The 24455-nt window shown below is 47.8% G+C and overlaps 1 protein-coding gene and 1 long non-coding RNA gene across 2 annotated transcripts in view; one reads left to right on the top strand and one right to left on the bottom strand.

Moving 5' to 3' along the window:
- Positions 1 to 2852: 2852 nt before the first annotated feature.
- LOC115080494 lies at positions 2853 to 5745 on the top strand. The gene is made up of 2 exons (XR_003853578.1): positions 2853 to 2989; positions 5259 to 5745. It is a non-coding gene; the product is annotated as an uncharacterized LOC115080494 (long non-coding RNA).
- A 5794-nt stretch (positions 5746 to 11539) lies between these two features.
- The window catches only part of PRR12 (proline rich 12), a 59724-nt gene continuing 46808 nt past the window's right edge, over positions 11540 to 24455 (bottom strand). Inside the window, exons 11-14 of the mRNA XM_029584686.1 lie at positions 23652 to 23749; positions 15089 to 15217; positions 14395 to 14490; positions 11540 to 14300 (exon numbers count right to left, since the gene is read on the bottom strand). Coding sequence (XP_029440546.1) covers positions 14160 to 14300; positions 14395 to 14490; positions 15089 to 15217; positions 23652 to 23749 — 464 coding nt within the window. The 3' untranslated portion in view covers positions 11540 to 14159. The remainder of the gene's footprint in view (positions 14301 to 14394; positions 14491 to 15088; positions 15218 to 23651; positions 23750 to 24455) is intronic.

Raw genomic sequence — 24455 nt, forward strand, 5'->3', positions numbered from 1 at the left:
TACTTCCACTGTTACTTTAAGTCATCAACCCATGCCATGGTAAGAGTATAGTCTGATCAAGTTCACCTTTCCATTGTCAATACTCACTACTTCTAAAATGACTCTTAAATCTGAAACCTTTAGGAGAGTACATATTGATTAGGATTCATTTACAGCTACTCTAATGGACAATATGCAATCCAGCTACCAAAACATGAGCAGATGTTCTAGATACCACCATCAATGAAGTCACCCCTTTAAAAAAAAGTTTTAATCTAAGCGAATTCATGGTGCCCCATAGTACACGACAGAATTAAAAAGTAGGAAACAGAAGCTCAGATGTCTTGAAAGTTGCTGGAGAAGTAATCCTATTTTACAGCAAAAAACAGAATATAACATTCATCTAAGGAACTAGCACAATAAAATTGACCTTACAAAAGGAACTTTTATTACAAAAAAATCAATTTGCTAATATTGTGCACAACTATTCAACAGTCAAATCTCTTGTCACAAAAAGTTCTTTTAATCATCTACCATCTTCATCTGACTACTGCAACCAAATTGATTCATTCTTTATCCAAAAAACGAAAATGATCTATTATAGCTTCTCTCATCTCCCAAGTCCATCTCCCTTGGTTAGCTTGCTTTACAAGCGGTATATTAACTTTAAATAAATCATTTCTCTTTATGTCCTGCCTGTTAATTTTTCCTTCGTTTTGCTACACCAGGCCAGAACCTATGGGTTACAGCCTCTCATCCAGCACAGAGGCAGAGTTTTTTTTTTAATACGACATCACATGCATAAATGTTCTATTTAGAACATATCCAGCCGGTTTACTACTGTCAAAGCCAAATCAATTATAAACAACTTCCAACCTAATAGTAACAATGGCGTTACTAGAAAACCCAAAACAGTCCTAATTAAAAAGAATAAAAATAAAAACTAGGCAACTCTTCATCTTGCAGTTTCATACCCTACTAGGATATCCTCTCTTTAAAAAATTGAAGGAAGGTCAATTTCTGCAAAAAAAAACAACCCCAGTAAATACAAACTCACTTTTTTTTAATTTTATATAATAGGGGTTCTGGACTGGTGTAGCAGAAGGAAAGGAAATTAACAGGTAAGAATTTTTCCTTCCTCTTCCGTCTGCTCCACTAGCCCTGAACCTTTGGGAAGTACCAAAGCCCATTCTAAGGGTGGGTGGATGACAATCCCGCTTTTAAAACTGCAGAACCAAAAAATGGCATCTTGTCTAGTGAGAAGCTCCAACCTGTAGTGTCTTATAAATGGGTCCCCCAAAGAGGGCCTTGGTGACTGGACATACTGCGCATCTTTCAGCCCAGGACGAAGCCAGCGCACGTGTTGAATGAGCTCTAATCATTTCTGGCACATTCCTACCTTGAATCAAATAAGCCGAAGCAATAGCAATTTTTTTTTAACCACCTTGCTATTTGAACCCTTTGAGTCTCCTTTACACGGCCCACAGAAAAAAAAGGAACAGTCTCAAAATAACAGAATTCTTAGTGAAAAAGGAGACTGCCATGAAAAAGGCCTACCATTCAGATATTCATCTGGCCAAAGTGAGAGCTACCTTTCTAGTTTGAATTTCAGATCCTTTATTGATGATTGACTCAAAGGGTCCAAAGGAGGTTTAGCTAAAGCTTGCAAGCCTAGATTTAAATTCCAATGAGGAACAACAGATCTGATTGGTGGACACATATGCTTCACGCCACTGAGAAAACGAGCAATATCCATATGGGAAGAAATCAAATGACCCCCTATTCGACCACGAAAACTAGAAATGGCAGCTAATTGTACCTTTAAAGAATTTAAAGCTAAACCTTTATCCAAAGCACATTGTAAAGAGGCAAGCATATCCCCTATTTGTGCACCCCATGGAGATAAATTTCTGTTCCTGCAACAATCCTCAAAAATGAGCCACACTTATGTCTAACACAAAGAAGTGGATCTCTTTCTAGAAGGCAACATCGTGGTAATCACAGAGGGGGGAGTAACCTTTCCTTGCTAACCTTGGATCCTCCCTCGCTACAGGTCCCTGATGTAGAAGACCCTTGACCTAAGGCTAATTATGTCTGCATACCACGGCCTTCGCGGTCAGTCGGGAGCTACCAACAGTACTGATACTGCTTCCCTTTCTATTTTCCTTAACATGGGAGCTATTAGCGGCCATGGGGGGGGAAGATACAGAAGTTTGTATCCCTTCCAACGTTGTTGAAAAAGCATCTCTCACTTCGCTGCCTCCTTCTCTGCGCTGACTGAAAAAGCCTTTCAGTTTCCAGTTCGGTCTGGAAGCCCTCAGGTCTGTCTGATGTGGACCCCCCCCCCACCTTTGCACTATTTGAAAGTAGGCCTCCTGACTCAATTCCCGAGTGGTGCGGTCCTTTTTCAAGGGGAGCCCAGTTTATTCACCTGAGCAGGCAGGGCATTTTCCTTGTAATTGGTGCTCTGTATGTGCACGATCGCATTCTAATATTAACTTTCCTCTAACAAAAATTGCAGTGAGAACGACATGTACTTCTAGTAAACTCGTGTCTGTGGTATGGTGTCCGTGCGACTTATTATATGTAGGGAAAACAACGAGACAATGAAAAACACGTTTAATTGAACAGAAAAGTACTTTAAAGGGCAAGAAGGCGGAGGTACCATTGGTACAGCATTGTCTGGCCCTTGATCATCCGTTTGAGGACGTGTGTTGTACTGTTCTGGAGATGCTGCACTGTGACGCCAGGGGTGGTGATTTAAAGTTGCGGTTGCTGCAGCGTGAGCAACGATGGCTCTTTACTTTGAGAAGGGTCCAGCCTGAAGGCCTCAGCAAAGAAGAAGTTGATTGGTCTGTGTGCATGGAGCTGAAGTTTGGTCCATTTGATTGGTAGGATTGGAGGGGGGGGGGGAGCAGTTTCCTTTAAAAAAGCACTTCCGGTTTTTTGGGATTCATGAGCGCGCCATTTTTGAGCTGCGCTGTGGAGCCAGGTTTGGCCGTGAATGAGGGTATGTTGCACCTTGGTAGCTTGTTTAAAAATTGAAAATGTTAAAGAGAAAGAGCAAAAGTTGTGGTTTTGTGTGTTCTTTTTTTTTTGGTAGATAATGCTTGTTCCCCTGACGAAGGCATAAGTTAATGCCGAAAACATTGTGAAGTTGAGGTACCGCAGCGGGCTAGAAAATAAATAGAATATTAAGTACATGTTGGCAAAATGAAAGTTACAAGATAAGTAATTTTAATAATAAAAATTGTTATGAATAATATAGTGTAGGACTGGGAAGAAGTAAATGACGTGAATCTAGTGCTCATCCACGCTGCTGGTTGTAGCCCATTGCGGGCAGGAGCCTGGAGATTGTATTAATAAGAGCACATTTTCTCTGATACGGATTCCCCTTTTTTAAGTACATATTTCCTCATGATCATGTGGATGTGAGTTTTATTATGTTCTAAATATGACTGATGCAGGTGATGTCATTATATAAAAAAAAAAAAAACCAACTGCCTCCATGCGCTGGATGAAAGGATATAACCAATAGGTTCGGGACTGGTGGAGCAGAAGGAAGAGGAAATAAAAATAACAGAACCTCGCCACTGGATGCAAAATGGGACTCCTTTTCTGACGTGGATTCAGATACTATCAACCGTATTATAATCAACATGAAGCCTTCAAGTTGCCCACAGTGTTACTGCCCAATTGCAACCCTGCAATATGTTGGTGCAGACCTTTCTGCCCACCTTGCAGTTTTGATCAACCTCTTTTTATTCTCTGGCACAATACCAGACACGTTACAACAAGCCCGTTACTCCCGATACCCATCTTCATTTCCACCCCATCTATCCCCTACCATTTCTAACCAAAATCCTTGAGTCAGTTGTATTACACCAACTCATGGAATACATAAGAGGATCACGACCTTCATCAGCATGGCTTTGGGAAAGGGTATGACAGAGAGAGAGTCCCTCCTCTTGTCCACGTTTGAAACCATCTTATACAGTTTCGATGCTGACTATATCATGGTTTTAGTTGCTACATCCTCCACATTTGAGATCATTGTTCACTCAATCTTACTTGCACGTTTACAGTCCACTGGAATCACAGGCACCGTGCTAGCTTGGTTTATGTTATGCTTATCCTCATGCACCCAATGCATACCTACGGGGGTCCTTTTCTTCTGACTGGTTTAACATATCATCCAGCGTACCATAAGGTTCCACTCTCTCATAGTTTTCAATATTTACCTGGTTCCCTTTGCTAAATTTTCTCATGTTTTGGTATTAATTATAAAATATATGCAGACAATATACAATTTTCCTTACCCTATACCACATCATGGTCACATACCTTTGATTTAGTAATTTCATGCATGAATACTGTACTGTCTGCAACTCAATATTGCAAAAACTGAAATTCTACTTTCCTCAATAAAAGCAATTTCACTACAAATCCCATCGGTTACAGTTATGGATGGACAGCAACTCCCAATCAAAAAAAAAAACCTGCAAGAAAATTAGGGGTGATCCTAGGCTCATAATCTTTTTAGGAAGCAACATTTCAACCACTGTCAAATCCTCTTTCTATAAACTTCATCTACTCCATAATCTCAAGCCATTATTAAATTACCAAGATTTTCGCACAGTTTTACAATGTCTCATACTGAATTCTCTGGACTATTGTAGTTCTCTGCTTCTCGGAGGTCCAGCTTGCAGCAGGCGCCCTCTTCAAATAATTCAGAACACCCCTGCAAGAATCGTGACAGGAACCAAACACACTGATCACATCACTCCTGTACTCACTGGTCTACACTGGCTACCAGTTAAATGCAGAATTCACTATAAAGTATGGACTCTCATCTACAAATTGCTTAAGAACTCCTCCCTCCAGCTGGCGTGCATCCACTCTTCGATTTTACAAGCCCACAAGCTGCCTCTCCAATCAGCTTAACAAAAATTTATTGGACATACCAGCTCCTAAATTGGCAAGATTGGATGTCACTAGAGAGCACCTTTTCGGTCGCTGGCTCTCGTCTTTGGAATGATTTACCAGAGGCTGCACCCATGCTTGAGTCCTTTAAAAAGAGCCTTAAAACTCATTTGTGTATGCTTGCCTTCAATGCTTCTGGAGTCCCAGCGTGATGGGGCAAAGTTGTGGCCATCAGCTTATTTGGGTTTTGTAGTTTATCCTTTTTAATTACTGTTGCATAAGTTATGGTATGTTATTTGTGTAAAGTGCAGCGATGATTGCAGGTTAGACTTTTTTTTTTTTTTTTTAAACAACAGAAGGCTCGACAAGAAAATGCTGCAGAGTGCTTGATCAGCTTGCATGGGACAGTGGCAGTAGGATGAAGACCGACCCGGCCCACGGGTGTAATTGGGATGAGGGACTGAGCGTGGGCAGACAGATCCTCATGCGTCCACAAACGTTTTATGGGCATCTCTTCGTCTGGGATTGCAACAGAAAATCAACACCGTCCTATGGAGCTGCTGGCTACTTGCAAGCAACCCAGACCGGCCACCGTTGGAGTTGGGATACTTTGGCTCGCTGGCCCTTTGGGCTGACTGAGCAAGGCACTTCTTCTGTTCTTAAAGGATCCGCAACGCCCCACCCCGCACACAAACAAAACTCAGCCACGGCGGGGGATGCAAAGAAAAGTGTTTTTTTTCTTTTTTCATTTTGTGTACACAGTATACAATGTGAGTTGTACATATTGAGAGAAAAAACATTGTCAGACACTAATAAACAATAAAAAATATATAATAACATCCATACAGGAACACAAATTCAAATATTGTAACAATACCTTTGAGGCAGGAACAAGTTACACATAGCACACATCGTAAAAAAGGTTCTAGGTTAGGACACGTAAAAAGGGCCGGGGACGGAAGATGGTGTTGGGGGGGGGGGGGGGACTGGAACAGGAAGGGACGAAAAGGGAGTTAGGGGTTTAGTTCTGTATTAAATTTGGTAGCATGGAAAAAGAAAATCTCATTATTTTTCTAGAATGTCATCAACCCAAATCTTGCATTTATTTATTTTTCTTAATAATCTATCAAACTAACATGAATTGGGGAGGGGGGGAGAATGACCCTCCCCTCCCCCACAGACAGCTTGATGGGGCTACAATAGATTTTCCCTGTTTGCAGATTCGATCAGTTCGCTCACGTGGGACTTTTATTATAATTATTACTCTTATTATTTAAATACTTTATACACCTGCTTCTGCTGCTTTACCCGCTGATGTTGGGGATGCTTGCTTGGGAGTGACGTAGACAGCAGTCACCGGCATACCCAGTGACTCTCCAGCTCCGCGCAGCCCGCCTGCTCGCCAGGTGGCGGCGAGGCACGGCAGGGATTTCACCGGTTTCCACACTTGGCTACCAACCTTTAGGGACTTCAAACAAACCAAAAATAAAATAAATAAAAGGAAGGTTAACAACCGATCAGCTCGTGCTTCCTGGCATGACCCCCTTTCCCCTCCAATATGTAAGCCCGAGTTGTCAGATCGGGCTGGATTTCGGGCTGCGTTTCTGTGCGGGTGTCTCGGGAAAGGAGGGGGGGGGAGGGGGAAGACGCCCGAGAGTGGATCGGCAAAGTCTGCCTCGAACGCAGACCCTGTCCGCACACGCTGCCAGCCAGCGAGAAAGCAGAAGATGCTGAGGAAGGTGTGCGAGAGCATACAAGGGGAGCAAGGGAAAAAAACAAACCCCGTGAGGCAATCCACCTTGCATCTTGTGGCTCTGTAAAATACTTCTGGTGTCTCCAGCACTTCGCCGCCCTTGTGTCTGAAAAATACTTTAGAAAACTTGCTGATGGCAGAAAGATTTGCTAAAATCTAACCAAACACATCCCCTCCCCCCCCTCTGTACAAGTTGCATCAACCTCTTTTTAGGGCTGGAGGTACTCCAAGCATTTTTCCCTGTAGCCAAAAAGTGGAGGATGTCAGGCCCTAAGGGAATCAACGAGAGACCGTAACCGCGCTCCATTTCTCTGTGCACGTCCCTGCTGAGCAGACCACCCGGCCCTACGGCCACCGACGTTTCATCCTGTGAAATTTCTACGTAGAAAAAAACGGGACTGCAGTTCTCCAAAGGCCAAGGGATCAAAGGTAAGACAGAAAAAGCCCAGGGAGGTTCAGCTAATCCCTAAATCTGCCAGGAACCTTTGTCTGTGACTGCTGACCCCACAGGGCCTAGCGCACCCACGTCTAAAATTATTATGGCGACGGGGCCTGGCACAGGATCCGAGCAAGGCCGATGGCAGGAGCCAGAAGAGAAATCCATTTTTACTGCAGGGCCTACATCCTAGCCGCTGGGGAAATGGTAGAAAAATAGGGGCGGCAGATCCGCACATGCAACAAATCCCAACTTGGGAAGACTTTGGGAGAAAATCATCCCACCGGTAACAGTACTAGTACCCACTTCTTACATTTAGGGGGAAATGCTTGCAGGATATTGCGGATCATTCCCCCTCCACCCCCCCCCCCTTACAAAACAGACAGAAATAATCAGTCTTCCAGCCTACACAGCTGATGCTGAAGAACTGGGGGCACAGACTGACTTTACAGGCTTCTGGAGCTTCTCTTTTTGTGCTAGGTTTGTCCGAAAATCAAAAGGTGGATAGGGACTGAAAAAAAAAGTCTGAAGCCCACATCTCTGGAAATTCCATCCCCCCCCCCCCCCCCCGAACGTGCAAGAAGAAGAAATCCAAATCAGCCAGAAAAACATCCCCCACCCCTTCCTAGGGCTTCTTCTGGCCTAACATCTCCTAGCGGCTTCGGCTTGACTCTAAGTGCACCAGCATCTCTTTGCAACATTTCTAAGCGGCTTCGGGATTGCTCCAAGAGAAGCGGCCGCATCCCGTTATTGCAGTTTGAATAGGAAATACAGCGCTCCACCGAAATGCTCCCCCCCTCCCCCAAGTTTAACTTTTAAGATCGCTCAATTAACGGTCCACGTACATACGGTACACATCGACTTTTCTTGGCAACGCATGCATATTCATACACCTAAACCTCATTTACCTTCGCAAAAAGGCCTCTTGTAGGCAAAACCGTTCAATGAACCTTAATTCATTTATGGAGCCTTTCAATCACTGCGCTGATGCAACAGGGCAGTCTCCAACCAATCACCCGCGAGTGCTGCTTGATGACATCACGGAGGCTCCCCGACAGTTCAACTCCAACCGCAAACGAGGCAGCAGAAGCTAATTTAACATCTTCTTAAAGATGTTAAACCCCTTACGAGGTTTCCACAACTAAACCCCATCCCACTCACAGTAAGCAGGACCAAAGCCTTTAATCTAGTAAGGAAAATCATTGTGCTGTATTCTATTATGCGCATGTGGAGAGCTTGGTGAAGTACGATACAAAAACCTCTTTGTAAACGTCCAGTAAACACATTCCCAGGGAGCGGGATACAGAGTCTGAAGGCTAGCAACAGAACACAGGGCCATAACCGCCCGTCTCGGACCAATCAAACCAGGCTCACAGGCCATGGCCAGTGGCTTAAGACCCAACAGCCCTGGACTCCATCAAACAGGGGCCCGGGCAAGCTGAAAGCAAAAACTGAAAAGCGAGGAATCCGTTCAACGCACATGCCGTCCTTCCCGAACGCAGACTGGCAGACGCGTTCCATCAAAGCGATGCGGAGCTCCTGGGCTCGTTATGGTGGCATCTCCCCAGCATGTTTACTGCCATTCAAACCTTTCATGGCTCCAGGTCGGACCAATCCAGACCAAAAATGAAACGCCCCGCCTCGTGACGTAGTGCAGCATGCTGATGCCTTATACTGGCAACACTCAGGGCCGGGCAGGACACCAGACGGGCGGGAAAGCCTGAGGCCCTATGAGATGCCGCCACTGGATGTCCTCTTCCGGCAACTTCTGAAGAACAAGTCATCGCAACGGCCTCACTTTCGGAAGGACCAGCAACCTCTCTGCCTTTGGTTTTAGATGATATGAAACTTCTCTTAGCAATCACTGTTCCCAGGCCTCAGGCTCACTATCCTGAATAGAGCCTGCACTCGGAAAAGAGATCATCAAACAAGGCTCCTCCCAAGCCAGATTTTCAAACCCGGAACTCCCCGTCTATTTCAGCAGAAGACTAAAGGCAACCGTTGGTGTGTGAGCCGGGTGTAACTTGTTAGCAGCTGGTAAATTCCGTGGCGGCCCGAATTCCTCCACAGTCTCTCCTTGCGCCCCCCCCCCCGTCCCCGTAACTCGCTTAGCACAGACTAAATCCAGGCTCTTCTTTCTGGTCCTGCAGCAGGAAAAGTCACAGGGCGGAGAGTACCACAGGGCTTTTCCAGGTGACCCAGAAAAGCGTAAGACAGAAAAGAGAGCCGGCCCACGACGACTCCGTTCTTTTCACCCCCGCCAGTCCCCATCCCTGTGCAGATCTGCTAATGATCTCTAAGCCATCAGGGCACATCTAGCCTCGACTGTAAACTCCATGGGACAGGGACCCTCTTCTGTCTATCAACAGAATGCTGCGTACATGGAGACCTTGGTTTTTGTTTTTTTTTTTGCTTATTTTATTTTTTCTGGGAATTTCAATGTTGGAACAAAAAAAAAAAAAGACTTTTCCACCGATTTTTCTTCTATGTGTTATAACAACCAAAAATCAGTGTAAAAATGATTTTGTTAGAGCACTGAAATCTGCAGGAGAGGATACAAATTAAAAACCAAAAGGTCCCCATGCGTATGTATACTTTATATACGCATCTACACAGCATACAATGTATGCCCACACCAAGCCCAAACTCGGTCCCTCGTGATTGTGGACGTGTGTTGCTTCAGCCCCTTTAACGAACAAACAAAATGCCATTTCTCCTAGATATCTGATCAAGTGCAGCTGCATTCCCTCTGGCCTCCAGGACCAGGAGCCCAAAAGCAAACAGCTCAATTTTCAAAGGTTTTAGGCATCTAACTTTGGAGTCAGGCCCTAAATTCCCTCCCCCTTTAGATCATTTGCTAGGGCCGAGTGCCCAATGAGGATGCTAAAACGGGGGTGGCGGAGTCAGGGAGGGGGAACTAAGTGATTTCCATCGCTAGGCATCTAACTTAGGCGCCTAAATCTAGGCAAATGAATAGCAGCCCTAAATTTAGGTGAATTTTCTGTGGGGGGGAAAAAAAGGCACCTAACTTGGGTTCCAGTCATGACTGGAGAGGAGAAATTGGGGGTGGGGGGGGTAAAACAGGAGCTGCTTGTAAGATAGAGAGATGGCATAGTGCTCCCCTCTAGCACTATGCCGCAGCCAGGTCCGCCAGTCTCCAGGAAGCAGGGGGGGGGGGGGGGGAAGAGCCGCAGTGGCAGACGCCTCTTTTGAGTTGTTAACAAGCAGGGAGCACAGAAGCAGAGAGAGGACCAGGGCTGCAGGCCCTGGAAGAGCTACACAAGGATGGGAGGGAAGTGACTGTCCCCCCCCCCCATCAACCACAATTCGCTGGCTCTTCTTGGTTACGCCAGGCTGACTAGCAAGCTGCAAAGGCCGGAGCCAATGATGGAAGACTTTGCCCGGCGTCCTTGCTGCTGGGGTGGGGGTGCCAGCAGCTCTAGAGCACGAGGAGGGGGGATAAAGCTTTCTACATTAAAGCCATGTCACATTCCTTCCCTTATCCATCAACAGCACCAGAGGAGAGGAAGAGGACAAGGGTAGCGAGTCTTCCAGGGCTTCAACAAGTGCGTGCCAAAGGCAAATAGCTCAGTGCGCTACTCTTATTACTGCTCCGTTGCGCCCCATTACCCTAACGGGATCCCCAAGTACCAGTGTCCGAGGCTTGTACTGGGGACGTGAAGAGAGTGGAGCTGAAGGGGGGGGACGACAATTTTCTTACTAGAAGATGCTCCTATCGCCTTCCAGCGCTCCGGTGCCTCTGTTATCCCACCAAGAAGCAGTACAACAGAGCTGACTGCAAAATTATAAAAGGGAGAGCTCCGAAATCCCCCCCCCCCCCCCCATACAAGTTGCCCAGTGAAAACTACCGAGGCCCAGATTATGCACAGCCGCCGCTCATCCATCACATGACCATGGGCCTTCTTGCCATACCACAACACAATTTGCCCAACTAAAGAAAACTGGGGGGGGGGGGAAAAAAGGGTCAAGTTTGTACAAAAATACCACAATACTGCTAATGCAACTATTCCTGCCCAGCAGAAGAGGGGGGGGGGGTCTGAGGAACTAAAGCCACATGCATCCATCACACCAGCACATGAGCCCATCGACTTCCTGGCACCCAAGACGCCATGTGAGGGTCCCTCAGCGGCTCCAGAACGAGGGCTCGACACCCGACCCGGGTTAGAACAGGAGGAGGTCAGAGACACGAAGGGGGGACATTGGAAGAAGACCCGACGACAGGTTGAAAGGGGGGGAGGGGGGGAACGAACACGGGTTTTTCTACTCTTGCTATAATTTTGCTGTTCGTTTTTTTTGTTGGCTTTTTTTGGGGGGTTTTTTGTGGTTTTTTTCTAAAAACAGTCAAGGTAAAATCTCAGCAGCCAAAAAAAAAAAGGGAGGGAGGGAGGGAGAAGAAAAAATAAAACTCCGCCGCGTAAGCTCTGTAGAAGCTGCAGCTTTCCAGCTTCTCTCGGGTTTTTTTTTTTTTTTTTTTTCCTTTTCTTTTCTGAACAATAAGTAGTAATTAAAGTTCAGTTACACTGAACATTTTCACAACTAGGCCAGTTCCTCCTCCTCCTCCTCACTCAGCTATAGTCAAATACAATATGGTACATAGACTTTGTGTTTTCCTATACAATATGTACAATATAGAAGCTTAAAAAAACCCCGACCCCGCGCTGGTTTCGCAATGGTGAGCTGGGACCAGAAAAAACAGTGCGTCGTTAATGTTAACCAAAGGGGAAAGAAACTCAGAATGAGAGAGAGAGAGAAGAGTTCTATAATACGCAATCAGTTCAAATACATTTTAGAAATGTAATAGCCTAAAACTATTTGCACTTATTACTGTCCTCCTCACCGCCTCGCTTATTTGGATAACGCCTCTTCTCTATTAGTAAAATCGCAAAAAGAAAAAGGACGCTCTTTAAAAGGCCCTAGCGCACCTGCTTTTAAACCCCCAATAATTCTGGCAGGCTCCGGAGGAGCACAGAAAGGGCCCGGCTGGAACTTTCTCCAGCGAGCTCGGAAAAGTCTGCGGAACGGAGGCCCAGGAGAAGACCAAAAGGGAGACAATAACTCAGCCGTTCCCCCGGTCCCAAACAAAGCACGAGGCGAGAGCAGGCCGGGAGCCGCCCCCATAGCTTTGATAAGGAGCATCTGCAGAGCCACCTCCGCCCTCTTCCCCCCCCCCTCCCCCCCCCCCCCCCCACTGACAGCACGGAGCATCGCCCCCCCCCCCAAACTCACCAGCCACCGAGCAGGATTTGAGAAGGCCCCCCCTTTCCCCTCCCTGAACACTATTTTTCGCTGCAGTGGGGGCTTTTCCCTTCTTCGGGTAAAGCCTGAGCAGCGTTTTGGGCGCCATCTACCTGCCGCGCTCAAAGAAACAAATATACACATTCAGCAGTTATTTTCTACCAAGGCAAAGGCGTCGGGCTCAATTTTTAACCCAAATCTCCCCCCCCCCCCCTTTTCCTACCAGCTTGGGGATCCTGCACCTTGTTGAGATATTTTAAGAAACCAGTGGAGAGCATGGACCAGATTGCACGGCCCCCCCCTGGACGGGAAAAGGCTCCTGAAGCCTGCAAACAGGGGGAAAATGCTTTCCCGTGGCTGGGAGCCCTCGCCCGACGCAGATTTCGGATTAACAATACTTTCCCCCTTTTAGGGATTAAAAAAAATAAAAGGGAGGGCAGGGGATTGTGCTTGAGGATCAAAAGACAGGTAAGAAGGAGGGGGGGGGGGGGGAAGGTAACCTTTAGAAATCTCGTTCCCAGCGGTTTTCACCGTCAAACTCCTCAAAACCACCATCCCTACCAAACCACCAGCAAAACCATTCCAGGGGCCATGCTCTGCTCTGATTTGCTGCACCTCCTTATCCCCCCAGTCTTTGGTCTGCACAAAGATGTTAATGTAGACTTTACAATTTGCCAGCTGCTCTCTCTCTCTCTCTCTCACATGCAGATATGGGATTCCCGCTCAGCAACAGAGCATGATGGCCAACAGGGCCATAAAAGCCGATCCTGTCGGTCCCATGGCACAGACCCCCCCCAGCTGATCCCCCCCCCCCCCCCGGGCCTCTCTCGCTCTTTTCGTTGCCGTACGAGTCCCTCCCAGACCTTGCCGGCTGTCGATGGCTTCCAAAGGCCAGGCAGGGACAATGCTCTGCTTGCGGGGGGGGGGCCAACCCGGGAGCACCTCCGGCAGTTGGGCTCTGGGATCAGCAATCGGCGGCTCGCATTGGGCAAAACCGTTTCAATCATTTCACTGGGCTTTCAACGGCTACAGGCGGAAGAAAGCAAGCAGATACTGGAGGGGAGGGCTCTCGAAGATGGAAGCCTAGAGTGAGAAAGACCGAAAAGGCCACCATATGTCCACACACGGAAGAAGGGGGAGGGGGGGTGGGGGGGGCTAGTCCCGAAAGCTTTGTTAATCCAAAAATTCACCACTGCTGTCTCTTCCCCCATCCACAAATTCCCCCTCTCCCAGGTGTTCACTCGTACACACACTCATTCGCTCACACGCACTGCTTCTGAATAAATAGTAGGGTTCATTAGGAAATTCTGCCTGCTTCCTGTGGCAGCAGATCACAGCAAAAAAAAAAAAGGAAATCTACGGCTCAAGGGAGTATTTAAAAGATGAGCGTGAAGGGTATAAGAAAAGAGAAATGGAAAAAAAACCAAAAAAAACCGAGCCTGCTAGTGGATGATCCTCCATTGATCTGATGGTCTTGAAAGAGGTGGTTTAGGAGGAGGAGGAGAAAAGGTATGAGAGAGAGACAGAGAGCAACGTCACCATTCCATGTAACTCCACAGTCACAGAAATGGGTGTGTAGGGGGGGGGGGGGGGGGGGGAGGAAGGTGGAAATCAAAAAGTAAAATGCCCGTAAAAATCAAGCACTGTTCTCAGCGCTCCATGCTCTGCCTCGCATCCCTTCCGGCCGCCGGAGCCCGAACAGCCAACGCCCACTGGGCCCCCGAAGAAAGGCGGGGGAGTGGGGGCCCTTCGTTGTCCTTGTGTTTCTAAGTTGTCGTTTCGGTTTGTTTTGTTTTTTTTTCTGCTTCTGCATCAGGCGCACTTGGTTTGGGCCTGCGTGAGGAGGTCAGTGAAGGAGTCGAAGAGCTTCTCCAGCCAAGGCTGGTTCCTCATGCACTGCTGGACGACCTCTTCCTGCCCCAGGTCGTCGCTCTGCTCTTCTATCGCATTCGTCTAAGGGGAGACGAAAAGAAACAGCGAAATCGGCACAAGGGTCTCAAAGCAATGGTGGGGGGCCATCCTTGGTTGGGGGCAGGGAAATGCTCACCTCGTCTTTGCAGCGGAGGAAAGTGTGATACTTGTAGTGATGCAAGGAATGATACAGAGAGTAAAAAAGGGACTTCTCAGTCTCAACCTTAAATTCCTAATGGAAACAAAAAAACAGGAGAGAGAAGTGTTACTGTTTTCAGTTGGCGCTGTGTCTGGAAGAAGCATCTTCTTCAACTGCAAGTCGTTCAGCTTTCTATGTAAACCCGCTGCCTTTCAAGCTGCTACTGGACCAAGGCCCCACCTCTGAGGGATCTCGGAAATCGCCTTCAGGAATTCTCGACTGGGGGAGGGGGGGACTTTAGGTTATCACCGCAGGAGAGCGGGGCTCAATCTTTCTCCAATTTAAAGGTAAATTTTCCTCTTCTAAACGAGTACTGCAATCCCGCTATCCCACCAGCGCTGGTGTAGGGAAAGCACGTCCACATCTGCTAGGAGACTGAGAGATACTGAAGGGCTGAGGTCCCTGCAGGGGGTGTATCTAGGGCGACGTCAGCTTTGAAACCTGACTCCGTCTCCATCTGCTAGCAGGGGAGCATAACCCATTGGTCCTGAGTCCATCTGCTAGCAGGGGAGCATAACCCATTGGTCCTGAGTCCATCTGGCTACACCCTAGGAAAACATACGTGAAAACCTCTTGAATAAATCCACTAGAGGCAAATCCATTTCCCTCCTGTCACGATGCCCCCCCTTACCTGTGGTTTAGATACATTCTTTTTCAACTTGTTCAGTGTTTTTCTGTTGTACGGTTCGCCGCCTGGCTTCATTTTGACCGTGGATTCTCCCGGCTCCGTGTGGAGCTGTGGGAATGTGTGGAGTGCCTCCTGCCAAGATGGAAAAGGGGATGCAGAAAATCAGAAGCTTCCTTCATAACCATACGTCACGGTGGTCCCAATCCCCTCCCCCCCCCCCAAGGGTGGATGTGTAGCAAACCAATACACCTCTTATAAAGGTGATTTGATACAGTCGACGATCACAGCTGGGAAAAACCACTGCCCCAGCTATACTTGGTGGGGAGTGGTGCATGACTTCCCTCTGCTATAAAAGACAATGACGACTCTGGTTTCAAACTCGCTCTAGTCTATACATGAGAGAAGACCAGGTACCCAGGCAGGCTCACATACATTTAAATTGGGTCAGAACAGACTACCTCATGCAAATAAAGGAAAATTGGTTCTTCCCTGCTAATGTTCGTTCCAGTAGTACCACAGATCAGTCCAGACTCCTGCGTTTTGCCTCCCTGCCAGCAGATGGAGACAGAGAAAGTTTTACTGATACTGCCATATAACCTAGTGTGCCACCTGCAGTCCCTCAGAATTAACCTGTACCCAAGCCAAGATAGTAGAAACACTAATACCGGTACTAACCTCAAATTAATATCCCCAGAATGAGCAGTGGGAAGTGGAAACTTTTTTTTTTTTTTTTTTTTTAATTTTATTTTTATTCCACTTTATATTATTTCCAGAAGATAATCACAGATAAGTACACACAAATCAAAACAGAAAGCAATATTCATACAAAAAAAGAAAATATGAGTTATACATAAAACTTATCTATGAATCCTGAGACTGGTACTGAAAGAAATAACGGAACCTGTCTAAAAGAAAACAAACAGGAAGCAGCTTCAGCTGAAAATTAACATTTTAAAGAATCTGTGTTTGAACTACTATATTTCTAATTCTCTCCTACTCCTAAGGTTTGATGAATTTAGGACTCGAGGTATGTTCGCAGCTGATCCGGATGATTAAATACATATCTTGTGTTTTGATAAATCAAAACACATTTACAAGGAAAACGTAAAACATATTTCGCTCCCTTTTGGATTACTTTCTCTCTCATGGTCAGAAATTCTTTTCTCCTCAACTGTGTGCTTAAAGATACATCCGGAAAAATCCTAATTGGAGATCCATGAAATTGAGAATTTTGATTTTTAAAATATAATCTCAATATTAAATCCCTCTGAGAAATATCAGCACATTGTATTATTAAAGTAGCCCGAGTTTTTATTTCCATATCTGATGACTTTTCTAACAGTTCAGACAAGTTTGTATCTTCACTTAAATTTCCTTGTTCTGGACATTCTGTGCCCCCTACCATACGAGATATATAATAAACTCTAGAAATTACAGGAAGCGTATTATCAGAATACTTCAGTATTTTTAGAAGATAACTCTTAAATAATTCTCTAGGGGACAACAGATGTGTCCTAGGAAAATTGAGAATTCTCAGATTTGCCCTTCTCATTTGATTTTCCATCTGCTCAATTTTATTTAGTTGAAATTTTTCTGACTTTATTAAGTTCACCTGAACTTTTTCAATCTCTTCAATTTTATGTTCTAAATCTATCATTGAATTTTCTACCTTCTCTGTTCTAACCTGGAGTTCTTTATTGTTATCTAAACTTAATTGAACTGTTTTGGTCAAATCAATTATGGATTTTTGAATTGCGGAAATCATACTACCAATTTCTTCCATTGTAAATTTTTTGGGCTCAAAAACTATAGGACCAGCTGACAATTCCCCTTGTCCACTTTCCATCTTTTTAACCCTAGGAACCAATACGGTACTATCCCCCTGATTAGGACTTAAAGACAGCGGGGACTCACGAGTCCGCAGTGGAACCTCTGTTCCCACTGCCTCCCCCTTACCCCCCGCTGGTAAAAAGTCCAAACTCTGGGTGGTATCCTCAAGTGTTGTTACACCTCCTCCTCTTCCCGTTGGCTGTTCAGGTGTTGAGGGAGCTCCAGGGCTCAAAGATATTTCATTAGTCAGGGAATTGAGTTCCTGCTCCTGAACTTCAATTCCAGCGACTTCAGCACCTGGCGTTAAAGTAGTTCGACCAAAAATGTCCTGAATTCGAGGCTGGTTGCTATCAATCACAGGTGTTGAAGTAATTGTTATTCTCCCCTTCCTCTTAGTATGTGGCATCACTATGAGGAAGGGGCATCAAAGGCTTGGCTCAGTAAATTAAAACCTAAGACTTCAGTTAGGGTTTTGGTTACACAGTTATATTTAGACAGGGTCCGATGGCTGCTGACCATAAATATAAACCATTAATTCTTTTTACCTTCGGGACTCGAATCTTCCATTTATCTCCAGCTGTCCCAGCGAAATCCGGCGAAGCCGGCTAAGCCGGGCACCCCTTAGGCGCGGCTTTGGCGACGCGCCGACGGCGATGCGCCGTACAGACGCCGATTTTATGGGCGTCTGTTAGGACTCCTCCTCCTAGTGACGTCAGACCCGGAAGGGATCGCGGCAGGCCGTAGCAAGAAGAAAAGTTCCTGCTTCTCCACAGAAAAAATCCTCGGTAAGCGAGCCCCAAGCAGCAATTAGCAGTCAGAATAGGCAGTCAGCAGCAAATACCTCCAGCCAGACGCCGGTTTTATGGGCGTCTGTTAGGACTCCTCCTCCTAGTGACGTCAGACCCGGAAGGGATCGCGGCAGGGCCGTAGCAAGAAGAAAAGTTCCTGCTTCTCCACAGAAAAAATCCTCGGTAAGCGAGCCCCAAGCAGCAATTAGCAGTCAGAATAGGCAGTCAGCAGCAAATACCTCCAGCCAGACGCCGGTTTTATGGGCGTCTGTTAGGACTCCTCCTCCTAGTGACGTCAGACCCGGAAGGGATCGCGGCAGGCCGTAGCAAGAAGAAAAGTTCCTGCTTCTCCACAGAAAAAATCCTCGGTAAGCGAGCCCCAAGCAGCAATTAGCAGTCAGAATAGGCAGTCAGCAGCAAATACCTCCAGCCAGACGCCGGTTTTATGGGCGTCTGTTAGGACTCCTCCTCCTAGTGACGTCAGACCCGGAAGGGATCGCGGCAGGCCGTAGCAAGAAGAAAAGTTCCTGCTTCTCCACAGAAAAAATCCTCGGTAAGCGAGCCCCAAGCAGCAATTAGCAGTCAGAATAGGCAGTCAGCAGCCAAGTGGAAACTTACAACAGATAAACTTGTCCACATTAAAAAAAATGTGAAGGACTAAAGAAAATCTGTGCCATTCTTCAGATTAATTACAACAGATCGAGCGGGCTCTCCAATCCACTTTATCCTAATGGGAGGGACTCTGGAGTGATCCGTGGTACTACACGAACGAAAATTAGCAGGTAAGAACCAATTTTCCTTTCCCTGTAAGTACCCGGATCAGTCCAGACTCCTGGGACGTACCAAAGCTTCCCTATATTGGGTGGGACCGAGAGAGTCCCGCATGAAGTACACTGTCCCCAAAGCCCATGGTTTCTGGGGCCTGGACATCCAAACGAAAATGTCTGGCAAAAGCATGTAAAGACTTCCAAGTAGCCGCCCTGCCAGTCTCCTGTGGTGACACCTGCTGACATTCCACCACGCAATAGTGGCTTTTGACGCCCCCTTTTCGCACCACTCCACAGCACAAAAAGGTAACTAAGATACCGCAACAAGGCGCACTGGACATCCAAAAACTGCCAACTCTCTCGCATGAGGCGCTGTAGCCTCCAAATTTGGGAAAGCCACCGACTGAGTTAAGTGAAAAGATGAAACCGCCTTCGGCAGATAGGCTAAAACCATCCGCAAGGAGACCCTTGAATCCGAACTCCTCAAGAAAGGATCTCTACATGACAAGGCTTGAAGCTCCGAGATTCGTCTAACGGAACAAATCGCCACCAAGAAAGCCACCTTCAAAGTGAGATCTTTTATAGGAGTCCTTCTAAGAGGCTCAAATGACGCTGCACATATGCCTTTCAGGACCAAGTTAATGTTCCAGGAGGGACACGGCTTCTGAACCGGAGGGCGCAAATGCTACGCCCCTTGGAGAAAACGCATCACATCCGGACGTGCAGCCAGACACACTCCGCGCACCTTGCCTTGAAGACAGCCCAATGCTGCCACCTGAACTCTGAGGGAATTAAAGGACAAACTCTTCACCAAGCCTCTTTGCAAGAAGGCAAGAATATGTGCTATAGAAGCTCGCATAGGATCGACCTCCTGCTCCGCGCACCAATCCTCAAAAAAACTCTCCAGACCCTCACTTACGCCAAGGAGGTGGAAGACTTTCTAGCCTGCAAAAGAGTAGAGATAACATCCTCAGAGTAACCTCTCTCTCAAGTGTTTCCTCTCAAAAGCCAAGCCGTGAGACAGAAGTGAGCCACCTGATCTGACAATATGGATCCTTGGTGCAGCAGCTTTGGCAGATGAGCAAGCCTCAACGGGCCATCTACTGCTAAATTGATCAGATCTGCAAACCAAGGCCTCCAAGGCCACTCCAGAGCCAGCAGAATCACGTTGCAAAATCTTGCCCACCAGCGGTCATGGCGGAACCACATACAGCAGAAAGTCCCGCAGCCAAGGAAGACCCAAGGCATTGACTCCCTCTGCTCCGCACTCTCTTCTGCAACTGAAGAAACGGGGCGCCTTGGCATTTCTCTGAGTTGCCATTAAATCCATGCAGGGTTTTCCTCACCTGCAAGAAATGAGAGCTCTTGCTTACACTGCCAGCTCCCACTCTCCGGGATCTAGCTGCTGATGGCTGAAAAAATCCGCTTGCACACCGTCTGCCCCGCTATGTAAGAAGCTGCTATCAACGCCAGATGCTGCTCTGCTCAGTGGATTAGCTCCTGAGCTTCCTGAGCCACCACTAGACTCTCGGTACCACCTTGCCGGTTGATATAAGCCAATGTTGTCATATTGACGGACAAGATTCTGACTGGACGGCTGTGCAAGAAAGGAAGAAATGCCAGTCACACAGCTCTCGTCTCTAAGCGATTGATAGAACATGACGCTTCTTCCGCCGACCACTGGCCTTGCACTGACTGATCTTGGCAGACAGCTCCCCAACCAGAGAGGCTGGTGTTGGTGGTAACCACTGCGCACTTAGGAACATACAAGTCCACCCCTTGATACAAATGGTCCCAACCAAGCCACCACGAGAGGCTCGATCTGGCTAGCTCCGTAAACGGTGGTGGAAGCTGAAACTGCTCCGACCACAGATCCCACCATGAAAGTAACACCGCTTGTAGAGGACTCATGAGTAAATGCCCAAGGCACGAGTTCCCACATGGACGCCATGGAACCAAGAACCTGTGGGTAATCCCAGACTCTGGGCACCTGGCTCAACAACAATCCATGAACTTGCGACTGCAACTTGACAATGCGCTCCTCTGTAAGAAAAACCTTCCCCAGGTTCCAATCAAAGCATGATCCCAGAAATTCCAACACTTGAGAGGGGACGGGATGAATCTTGGACCAATTCACTATCCATCCAAATGAATGCAAATGCTGCGGCACCAGACCCATCGCTTGTCTGCAGTGGGCCTCCGACTTTGCCTGAATGAGCAAGTCATCCAGATATGGGTGCACCGTCATCCCCTCCCTTCCTGAGGGCTGCTGCCACCACCACCATCACTTTGGTGAAAGTCCATGGAGCCACTGTCAGTCCAAACGGTAGGGCGCAAAATTGAAAATGCATGCCAAGGATCTTGAACCACAGAAATCTGTTGGTTGGGCCGGATTCCTATGTGCGAGTACGCCTCGGTCAGATCCAGGGACGCCAAGAACTCCCCCTTGTGCACTGCTGCAATGACCAAGCGGAGAGTTTCCATACGAAAACGAGGAATTTTGAAAGCCACATTTACTTTCTTCAAATCCAGAATTGGATGAAAAGTCCCTTCCTTCTTTGGAACCATGAAATAAATGAAGCAATGTCTCATCCCTTGCTGCACCAAGGGAATGGGAACAATGGCTCCAAGCATCCGTAGATGGTCGAGGGTCTGTTGTACCACCCGTCTTTTCCATGGAGGCACAAGGGGAGACCATGAACAAGCAAATTCTAAAGTGTAACCTTGCCTTATCATGCTTAAGACCCACTGGTCCATAGTGATTTTGGCTCACGCCTCGTTAAAGAGAGTCAACCGACCCCCTATAACCAGGACGGAGGAATGGACCGGCCTTGCTTCTGCTGATTTGGCTCCAGTGCCTCCCTGGCCAGAGCTATCTCTGTTCGGCTCTCGGCCTCAAAAGGATTGGTTCCAGGACTGCTGCCTCCCCGAGGCTTGCCTCTGAACCCCTGTTGAAGGCCTTCCTTGGCGAAAATACCTGGTCCCGTGGAACCTAAAGCGTCCAGAAGAGGAATTCCTCGCCCCTTTACACCTGTCTTCAGATAACTCATGAACCTTATTCTCTCCCAGACGCTTCATCAGATCCTCCAAAATCTTCTCCAAAAAGCACTTTCCCTTAAAAGGTAATGCTCCTAACAGAGACTTGGATGAAACATCCGCAGACCAGTTCAATAACCAAAGCCGTTTCCACACAGAGATGGCTGACGTCCTGAAGAGGTCATACAGCGCATCAGCGCCACAGGTTACCACAGCTGCCAGCCACTCAGCCTGCTTCGCCTCCTGGAAGGACATAACCTTGCGAGACTGCAGCTGCTGCACCCAACGCAGCCCAGCTCGAAGCATGAAATTGCTGCACAGCGCAGCCCGTATACCGAGTGCCGCCACTTCAAATATTTTCTTCAAATGGACCTCGAGCTTCCTATCCTGTAGAACTGGCCACCTGAACAGACTTTTTTTTACACAGCAGACACCGAGGCATCCATCTTTGGGACTCGCAGTAGTTCCAGCGTGTCCTAGGGTAAAGGATATAATTTATTTATCGCCCAGCCAGCCTTCAAAAGCCAGTCTCCAGAGTATCCCACTCCCTGACCACCAACTTTCTTGACGGACTTATGAAAAGGAATGAACGGATTCGTCCTCCGGAAGCTTTATTCCTAACTCTGCAAGAACATAGAAGATCAGGGGCCCCAACTCTTCCCTGTGGAACAGGCACACCACCTTAGGATCATCCCCATCCACAGGAGGACCTTCTCCGTCCCCTCCTCAGAATCCTATCCCCCCCCCCCCCCCCCCCCCCCAGGGAGGATCCGCTTGCGGAGGACCCGATCCTGCCGGTACCCCGACCTCGGAACCCTCCAGAAGATCATCCACTATGGAGTTCTGCGAGGGCCCCCTAAAGACTCACCAAACCCTGGTAGCCCTTGAGACCCTGGATCTCTTCTTGGCATGTGAACCAGAGGCAGTCTCAGGTCTGGGCCTCTGCCGCCCTGCGGCTCTCCAGGCCAAATTTGCCTTGTGCAATAAAAGTAGAAAATCCACTGAAAAAGAGGAAGAACCATGTGAATCCTCCCCCCAGGAGGCCACCTTCCATTCCCGCCCGACCCCCCCCCGGGCCTCCACGGGGGTCGGGATTGACTGAGGACAACGGTGGAGAGTAATCCCTCTACCCCCCACGGTCTCTGTAGCAGCCATGAATGAGGCCAAGATGGCCACCATTCCCACACTGCTCGAGAACGGATCCAATGCTTCCAGTGGTGCAGGCAGGAGCCTGCGAGACCCACGCTGCTGAACGGTCCCCCCCCCCCCCACCACGAGCAACCCCGAACTGCCCTCTCCCTCTCAGAGGCAGGCAGCAGGAGTAGAGCCCGCTTCGGGAAAGCCGCCGACGTGACTCCCCCAAACTCCGCACAATTACTGCCGAGTGGCATGCTGCTTCATTCTCTGACCGCGGGGGGACAGTCACCTGAGGGAAACAACTTACAAGAGCCCCGAGCGGCGTCAGCCCTGCTCTGCCACCCGGCAGCAGTGCCGTTCACTCTACCCTTCTGTTTTGGGGTTTTTTCTTTCATTTTATTTTTAAAGTTTAACAATCAACAAACAAATTAAACAGGCATTACTTCCCTGTACTGAAGAGAGGCCGCAGGCTCTGTAGTCCCCTTCTGGAGGAGAGGGAACTGGTCCCCACCAGCTTTCAACCTCCGACAACTAAGGTCCAAGGCAAACCAGGGTCCCCAACCCCCTGCTCGTCCACCCCACCAGGACCTACCAACCTCCTGGGAGGAATTCACCAACTTATCCTGTTCCTTCTACTTTCTTTTAAATCCAGACTGCAGGCTTTGCACCTCCTCCATCTGCTGGAGACAGAGGAATACTGAGGGACTGCAGCTGGCGCACGTGGTTATATGGCAGTGTCAGTAAAACTCTCTCTGTCTCCACCTGCTGGCAGGGAGGTAAAACCCAGGAGTCTGGACTGATCTGGGTACGTGCAGGGAAAAAGCAATTCAGGACTCTCATAGTCTAATCTATGTAACATGAGACCAAAGTAGATCACCTTGGAATGACAGAAGGTGATCCAGATGCAAATGGGAGATTGCCGAAACAATGGGGAGGTAACATGAGTGGCAGATACAAATGCCCTGCGATACCTCCTGCACCCCCTTCCCCCCCAGTCCCTAGTCCTACCTGAATGGAAGACGGCAGAGACAGCCTCTTTAACACCTTCCTTTTGTGATCGTTCAAAATGGCATCTAATTTTCTCATGGGGGGTAGATAGAGCTCATCTGTAAGGGGGAGAGTGCAAAAGCATTAGTGATCAGCTGTGCCGTCCATGAGCCCCCTGTTCCTGTCTGTCACTATGCGCTTTACGTGATATGGCAGAGTAACTGGGGGAAACTCAGTGTGGAACAGGAAGGCGACCAGGGAAAGTCACTGCTTATTCCCTGGGAGGGAGGAACAAGAAAACGATCTGTTTTCTGGAGTCTTCCGTCAGAGACAGGTGGCCGGGCTTGGTGGAGCCGGGTCTGACCCAGCATGGCACACCTTCTGCACCTTAAGAACTGGTTTTCACTACCTCGGGGGCAACGCTTGGCAGTAGCTCTGTGATCCCTTCCTCACCACCACATTTGGGTCCCTGGATGGCTTTTTCATGGCTCCCAAGCAAGGATGAGCACGAACACCGCACTTTCTTACACGTTTCTCAGTCCGTGTGGCGTTAGAACACCTGCCTGCATGCCATATGCGCGCTGGCTTCTAAAACCTTCTCTTTGCTGCTTTTACTTTTTTTTTTTTTTTTTAATAACTATTTAACAACTTTTCCCCCCAGCGCGCACACAAATCTCGTAACGAGTCACGGTAAACATCCTCCAAGTTACAGCAAGTGAGTGAGCGATGCGAACGGTGCCAAGCACGGTCGCATACCGTACAGTGTGCAATTTGAGGAGTTCATTCAGCAACTCCGACCCTAGGCTCTCCACGTCAGCCGTTTTT

This window comes from Rhinatrema bivittatum, chromosome 19, assembly GCF_901001135.1.
Source record: "Rhinatrema bivittatum chromosome 19, aRhiBiv1.1, whole genome shotgun sequence".
Classification (NCBI taxonomy): Eukaryota; Metazoa; Chordata; class Amphibia; order Gymnophiona; family Rhinatrematidae; genus Rhinatrema; species Rhinatrema bivittatum.